At 32.5% G+C, this 8,491-nt stretch overlaps 1 protein-coding gene across 2 annotated transcripts in view; it reads left to right on the forward strand.

Moving 5' to 3' along the window:
* DACH1 (dachshund family transcription factor 1) overlaps positions 1 to 2,342 on the forward strand; it is a 383,562-nt gene extending 381,220 nt beyond the window's left edge. Inside the window, exon 11 of one of the 2 annotated variants that reach the window (XM_016133395.2) lies at positions 1,608 to 2,342. In XM_016133395.2, the coding sequence (XP_015988881.2) occupies positions 1,608 to 1,645 (38 nt within the window). In that variant the 3' untranslated portion in view covers positions 1,646 to 2,342. The remainder of the gene's footprint in view (positions 1 to 1,607) is intronic. The other variant, XM_036228905.1, reaches the window with a different exon arrangement.
* The last annotated feature ends 6,149 nt before the right edge of the window (positions 2,343 to 8,491 follow it).

Here is an 8,491-nt window from a genome sequence, read left to right on the forward strand (position 1 = left end):
TAAGTCACTGTTCAAAAATGGAATTCAGTTAGTTTAATAATATATTTTATTGGTGAATCTTGGATTATATCTTATATCTGAAGGTGTATTTTATTTAAGCGGAGCAGATTTTCATTGTGATGATTAGATGTTTCATATACTGAGAATAACTGATATGATTATCAAACTGAAAAACTAAGATACTTAGAGACTTTCGAGTAATGTTATTATTATCCTTAAAGCTGAACCGGATTATTTTTAGAGTCAACTAATGAATAATCAACACACCCTATTAGAAATTAGTCAGTATAATACTAAGCTAATGGACATTTCTGCCCATGTATTGTGTTGTAAAGATTACATGAAATTGATTCATTTATTTAACCAATTTATTGAACATATACTAGATGCTTGGGATATATCAATGAGCAAAAGAGAGTTCTGTGGCATCTTGGAGGTAATATCCCAACCATACAAATTAGGCTAAGATAAAACATGTGATAGAAATATAAAATTTGAGCACATCAATGTTTCTATGAAATCAAATGATTTAACATTGATTATAGGTTTCCTATTAATTACTATATCTACAACAGAGTATGTAAAAGTACTCGATTTGCTAAATGTTGAAGGTGAGATCTACAAATATTTAGACTATCTTATCTATTTCCTGAAATTACTTCAGGTTATTTCTGTTACCTTATATTTAAATTCTTGAAGCTACCAGACATTTTGCAAACATTCACATGGCAATAGGCATTTTTTAAATGTTTGGAAAACTTTCCTTTCTGATTACCTTCTACTATAGGAGTTAAAACTTGAAATTTAGACATATTTTACACAAGCGTATCTAAAGTTTAGACCACATCACAAAGTGGACAATTTAGAGGGTGTTACATTTGAGAAATAGGTTTACATTTGGTTTGTTTTTTCTTCTGCATTTTTAATTTCCTATTTCTGCTTCATTCGAGTACATTTATTGAATGTTTTCAAGATTTAATTTAGTTGTTTTTTTTTTTTTTCATATAACTCTGTGTTTCCTAACTGATAAAAGTTGAGTAATATATTTTCATCTTAACATTTAGTTGTTTGGTTAATCTCACTTCATGGGGGAAAGGTTATAGTCCACTGATAGTGATGAAATAACCTAAGTGGCTTTCATGTAAATAGCAACAAATGTGCACAATAGTTACATTACATGGTATTTTTAACAACACTGCTAAGGAGTGAGATGGGAACTCAGTCTCTCGTGATGAAGATACACCCGAGCGCATCCAGAGAAAATTTAGTTCTGCAAGCTTGAAGGAAGTAATTGTCATTCAACAGAAATCAACTAGCTTTGCATATCAGTAAAACACACACATACTCTTATCTATTTTCTGAGTGCTCTGCAACTGATATCAAAATACCAAATATATATTTATGAGAACTAGAAATGCTATATTCTTTTTGATCACATAAGCTCAATGTAATGATGAAATTAACTTTGAGAATATATGGAAAATGTAACTTCCTAAACAAATGAAGACAATAAAACCCACCAAATCTATATCAGGCTATGTAGTTTTGATATTCACATTTGTGTTCCAATTGTCACGTCATTAATTATTTTTATTATTTATTTTTAGATGGAAGACTGTATTTGAAAACTACTGTCATGTACTGAATCTTTCCTGTTGAAGAAATCCATGTTATAGTAAAGAACTGCAGTCAGACATTCGTCATTGGAAAGTTCAGAAAAAAATAAAGTCCTTTTAAGGGAACTGCCTCAATTTTGTGTATTAATGTTCTTTAAGTTTAAGTATTCTACAAAAAAAAAAAAAAAAGTTTCTTCCATTGATTTTCGCCTGTGGTTCATACCAGAGACTTGAGAATGTTTGTAAATGTATAAGTCTCAAACTTCTTACAATTGATAACTGCACCTTTGCTGCTGGACACTTGTATACTGAGTTAAAGCAGGTTTGAATACGACCTAGCTTTGTTTTTTAATGGAATGAACCATTTTCCTCTTCTGAAAATTCTGTATCTGAGCACATCAAGAGACTCTCGTAGCAGTGGTCACCCAGACTTGCAGAATTATGTCCTCCAGAAACCAGCAAGAACACTTGGAAATGAACTTGAAGGAGGCATAGAGGATTACTTTAAAAAAAAAAAATCAATACAATAAAGAGTAATATTCTGTTACATTCAATTTTAAACTCTCTAATTGTGGGTTTTCTCCTGAAAATGTTTTTTCACATACTTTCCAAAAGACCAACAAATGGATGTTGACATCAACCCTGTGAAATAACATTTTGCGTATCTGAAAAGAAGCATTGAATATAAGCCAAAAGGTTTTGCTGAAGCTCTTTTTTTCTTAAAAATATATAAATGTAACATGTTTTCATTCCAAACTGGTAGTGGTATATAGAATTTAAAATAATAATGATGCTTCTTATTCACACTGTTGGTCACATGTACAGTATATAAACATAAAACATACAAGGAAGGTATTATGTATGCAGTAGTAAACTAGAGTTTAGGAAAATGAAAATTTTAGAAAATATGTTTTGTCACCCTGTTGGTCAGAAAGACACCTTTCTGGTTTTAACGCATGCAGGCATGTAAATATTTGTTTGGAGTCACAGTATTAATGAATGAGATCTTAAGCATCTGGTGACATCAGAACTCTGTATCAGCCGTTTTTATTTGTATATTGAACTCTACTTAGTGCCCCAAACTGCACTATTGCGAATGGATTGTGGCTGAACAGTAAATCAAAACACCAGAAATATTTTTATATGTTAACGTCATATTATGTTAATGTTGCTGAAAAACAAAACCTAACAAACCCTTGATGTATCAGTCTAATACCATGTAGCGCTGAGTGATAAAGTTAAAATGTGTTGTGCTTCCCACCCTGGTCAGAGGGAAGGGTGCCTACGTGTTATTTTCATTGTCTTTTTGAAAGTTACAGTATGTGTTTTCACTTTGTGCAAGTAAAGCTGGAAGTAAAGCTGCAAACAGTACTTATTACATAATGAAGTTACCTTCTCTTTGTTTTTACATATATGCAGTTACACCTTTAAAGACTGATATTATAAATCAGTGCAGTCGCTATACATTTTATGATTTTGCTGTCATCTTAAAATTTTATGATCATAACATTATTTATTACCATAAACAGTAAAGTCTTAAATGTCCAAGAAAACTAGTTGAAAATGTTTAAAGATAGTTCTGATTGGGTATTAATTATTTGGTTAAGAAAAATATAGATATTCTGGCACTAAGCTTCTATAGTTTTTAGGTCTTTCTTGCAACATCAAAACATATTTCTTTTGTGTAGCTCGCTATTAACTAGCTAAGTCCATTTTTTAATACAATAAAAAGGTTATATATACAGTTCCTATTTTAGCTTGGTTAAAAGGGAGCAATATTTTTATTTAAAATGCTGTTAGTAAATGCTTTGTAGAAACTTGGTTTTCTAAGCATAGTTCTTCCATAACCGTCTCTTGTTGTTTGAGCACAAGAGACTCTATTCCTAGTTGTATCTATTTCTTGTTTTTCCCTGTATACAGTCTTTAAAGGATTACAACACTTAAAATTGGAGGGACTTGTGGCAAGCTTTTGAATCATACATTTTTTGAAAGATTTTTTAAGAAACCTACAACTTACATATATAGTAGAATCAGCCATTGCTCTGCTCCTTGCATAGGGTCACCTGTTAAGTAGGTTAAATAGTTTTAAAATACATACTTTCAAGACCTTTGAGAATGCTTTAGTGTTTGGTTTGATATAAAAAGGAAATTTTAGCAAGGATTTTTTAAAAATGCTATCAGCTATATGTTAAGAGAGAATCTTACTAACATTGTTGTAAATATTGCAATTCATGAAATGTTATTTTTAAGTCAGTAACTTAAGTTTTTTCCCCCTTTTTTAGTTATACAGGTCGTTTTGAAATTTGTTTGTTTGGGTTTTTTTTTTTGGTATAAACAAGTAAAATTGTGCCCATTTTATGGTTTCCATGCTTTTGTAATCCTAAAAATATTAATGTCTAGTTGTTCTATAATATAACCACATTTGCGCTCTATGCAAGCCCTTGGACCAGAACATTCTCATCTTCATGTAGGACCTATGAAAATTGTCTATTTTTATCTATATATTTAAAGTTTTCTAAAAATGATAAAAGGTTATTACGAATTTTGTTGTACAAAATCTGTACAAAAAATCTGTTTTTACATCATAATGCAAGAATTGGAAATTTTTCTATGGTAGCCTAGTTCTTTGAGCCTGGTTTCAATGTGAGAACCACGTTTACTGTTATTGTATTTAATTTTCTTTTTCTTTTCAACAATCTCCTAATAAAACTGTCTGAAATCTCCCTGTGAGTTTATTTACAGTTCGTCTTTATTAAATTTTGTGAAATGCATAGCATCGAAGGAATATTTACTTTCTAATGGGAGGCATCTAAAAACAACATAAGTCAGCTCTTTGCAATGTGAGGAAACAATGCTCAATGATTTTATTTAACATGCAACTGCTTCTATCTCTAATATGAATTACTGTGGTGAAAAACATCATAAAAGCACACTCTGTAGTTATTGTTTAACAAGCAGATTTTCCATATTTTGTTTCTTGCCAGCTAAGCAAACTGCCCACATATACATGATTTATTTATGTACATTTCTCAGTTTATGAAGCTGTTATTTGTATCCTTTTCCTTTATATTCTTATATTCCCATGATTCTTATTTCCCAAAGCTTTGTGCTGAATAATGTAAAGTAGACATGTTGATGGAACAAAATATATTATTCCCATATCTATGAGTGTATATTTGTAACTCTAATTCAGTGTTTTGCTTTTGATCTCTATCATTGGAAAAAAAATGCCTTTGGAAACTTTGAAATTTCAATATACTTTAATAATATATAAACATTTTAATCAATCCAAAATGCAGCATTTGAAGAAATATGGGGTTGCTATCTCTGTGAATATTCTAAAAATTCCCAAGAGAATGAAAAATGGATTTTTTTTGTCTAAAGAAATTATTTCAATGAGTTAACAAATTATGATCTTTCCCTAATAAACACCGAGAATGTTTATGTGACCATTACAAACACATTTTTGTCTTCTGTCATCGTATGTTTATGTCAGTAAGACTTGTACCAGAACAGCATACAGTCTCTGAATATTAGTGGAATTTGGTGATAATTTAAGGTTTTCCAGTGTGTTTTCATTCAGGCTAGCAAATTTACAATCTGCACAAAGCTATTTATTATTAGAAGAGAGTAAATTATAAATAAAAAGTTATATGGATTGCATTTTCAAAATATGAGAAGTGGAGATGTTAACAGAATTAAATATTATTGTAAATAGCATTGTAAAAATATCACTTTTCCTCATGTGTAGGCTTGGTGCTAACATTATCTTTAATATGTACAACTGGTATATAAAAGCTGAATTGATCCTCATTTATTCATTTAAACAGATTCATTAATAAAGCCTCTATTCTGCACAAATTACTGTGCTAGATGTTGTAATGACTGAAATGGAAACATAGCTGTTGTCCCAGAGGAGCTTATAATTCTGTTGAAATCAGATCTTAATTTCAACAAGAAAAGATTCCTCATGCACGTTCTTCTCTATAGTAGCCATAGAGCTGGTATGGAGAGTGTTAACACCTTCCCACTAAGTGGTAACAATCTAGGGACTTGTATCGTCCATTCACCTTCGAGAGAATCGTATAAGGTGTTTTGGGAGTCAGACAGTTGTGTAGAGATTGAGGAAAGCATGGAGACATTTTCCCCTAGGTAAAACACCACACAACTGTAGTTATTTTTTCATGTCATTTTTCCTTGATTTCAATCATAGCATTCTCCTTGCCAATGCTCATAAACTTTGTTTTAAGGTAAGTACCCTGTTTAATCAAATATTTTATCATTAACAATAAATTCTTAATATGATTAGACTATTGAATATGGATGTATAATATTTGATTCTTAACACCCAACATTTATATACCTAGGGTAACTAATGGCCAAACATGATTAAACACAGCATAAATTCCTAAGTGCTGAAAGAGGGTGTTAGGTAATGAGAGACATTTTCAGCAGCAGCATCATTTAGATTTACAGGTTAATGAGCCTAGGATTTTGAGTTGAATGTAACAAAAACAAATTCCTTTAAGGTTAGACACAAAACAAGATTGGCTGTAAAGAAAGAAGGGTACACATGGCCCCTCAAGCTAGGAACACGGTCAGCCCCCAGGGACCAAGGACACTATTCTGCCTTCACCTTTCTGCTTCTCTCAGTGACTTGCTGCTTTCTCCTCTCACCGCAGATATTTGCTTCTCTTGTTCATCTCTTCGTTCCTCTATTATTCAAAAGCATAAGACCCAGCCTACAGAAGGGACCCAGCCATTTTCTCTTTTTAGTCCCAAGTCAGATTCCCTGAGTTTTGATTGCCTCAAGTCAGGGCATGCGCCAGTAAGGTAGCTTGGCAGTCCATTAGATGAATCTGGAAGAATTTTAGAAACTATTGTGTCCAATTAAATTTGAATCTCTGGGAGTTGGAGCTAGGGCATTAGTATTTTTGAGTGTCTTGAGTGATTCTAATGAGCTACTAAGGTTGAGTACCATTCTCTGGGAGGGTGGAAAAAATTAGATTGTAGAAAACTACTGATGGGCCTTTTGCTCTGTGACAGGGGTTGAGTTTGGGGTGGTTAGGAAGCATTGTGAGCTGTTCGCACTACAAAAGCCGACTAATAGTTATGCAAAATGAAAATTACATAAAATCTGTAAAATATTTAATATATCGTTTAAAGTAATTTTAGCACTGTGAACTTAATTCTGAATTGAATATGAATTTTCAATCTTCCCAATTAGGTGCAATAGATGTCACATTTTTTTTTTCCTAAATAAAATTATTGATTAATCCGACCTCAGAACCAACTGCATGGGGAAGTATAAATTCTATTTTAATCATTATGAGGCTTCCTTCCTCTGAATGCTCTCAGTCTGAAGCCTTGAGGTTTCGTGACTAAGATCCAGCCTTCAAGAAAGCACCCCTTCTCTTTGGAGAGGCCTTCAGTCTTGTGGAAGCAAAAATTATAACAGCATGGTGTAATTCTCAATGTCAGAAAAGGAATTATTTAAGAGAATTATGTTATAAATGGGGATGTGTAAAGTGGTGTGAAGGGGAGTAATGTTTCTACATTTTAAACTGGTAAAATGTTGATCAATGCAAGTATACTATGATAAATTCTGTACCTATAATATAATACCTAGAACGATGACTAAAAATGCTATTATCAATATTATACTCGAAATCACTAGAGATAAAGTGGAATTCAATGCTGTAGTAAGTTAGATCCCACATAAACAGTAAATACTTTTTGGTAATTCATCTGGAGCTTTAAGCTGCTTTGCTAGTAAGTTTCCAACCTTCTCTCAAGTACTTTGGCTGTTCTTTCAGCAATGTTAATTGTATGTCGAAATTTACTACCTTAAGCAACAGATAAAGATAAGTTGGTTGATACATCTCCAGCACTATGCATTTCTATTTTACATTTATTGTGTGTACTCATGTCTAATAATATATTTCAAAATGATATTTTTAAAAACAAGTAAAGACTGAAGTAACTATTAAGTCATTACAATTTATTTTTTTAAAATCCCATTGTTGGCTTCTACCCCAAGTGTGGGAGTTAGGAGATGTTGATACCAATCAGGCCTTTTTTTTACTAACTCATCATGTTAATTTACAAAGGAAAAGCGGCTCCCATTGAGTTGACTTTTTTATTTAAATCCATCTGATTATTATGTTCTTGAGTTCATTGATATAGAATGGTTTGGGGCTTTCTTCCATTAATAGATTTTGATGCCTTTTAGTATATGCTTTACATGTGATTTTTCTTTTCCCACAGAGAGCTACTGTGAGATAACAATAGGTACACTTCAGAGTCTCAGTGAAAATAGGCAAGTTTTGGGGAAATAAACTTTCCTGCAATATAGAACAGAATTGGGTACGAATGGAGTATCCGATCAGAGAACTGAAGGGCAAGTGATCTAACAGCACCATGTATTTTTAGGGAAGGATGGTTGGAGAGTGATAGAAAATTCTTAACTAGCATACACGATAATTCAGCATCTAGTTTGACAAGTATTTAAAGTGGCTATCTATGGGTTTGGGGGACTAATCTCACCCCACAGTCGCCTTGATGCAGCCACATGTACCTCCATCTTGCCAGATCACTTCAGTTCTCTTTTATCCACTGAGTATTAGTGTTAGGCCTAGCTATCTTATTCTCTTTCTTGTATCTGTGCCACGTGTACCCATAGTTAAACAGTATTCTTTACCCCAACAAACACCAGGAATGTTGGAGCGTTTCCCCAAATGTAACCAACTCTCTCCATATTTTTGTCAGGGTAATGTGTCAGACACACATTCCCACAATGTGAAATTCAAGCTGAGATAGACATTAGTACTCTGTGTTCACTAGCCTCCAAGCACACAAGTATCAAGTCCTCTGAG

The sequence above is a fragment of the Rousettus aegyptiacus genome, unplaced genomic scaffold (assembly GCF_014176215.1).
Source record: "Rousettus aegyptiacus isolate mRouAeg1 unplaced genomic scaffold, mRouAeg1.p scaffold_m13_p_11, whole genome shotgun sequence".
Lineage (NCBI taxonomy): Eukaryota > Metazoa > Chordata > Mammalia > Chiroptera > Pteropodidae > Rousettus > Rousettus aegyptiacus.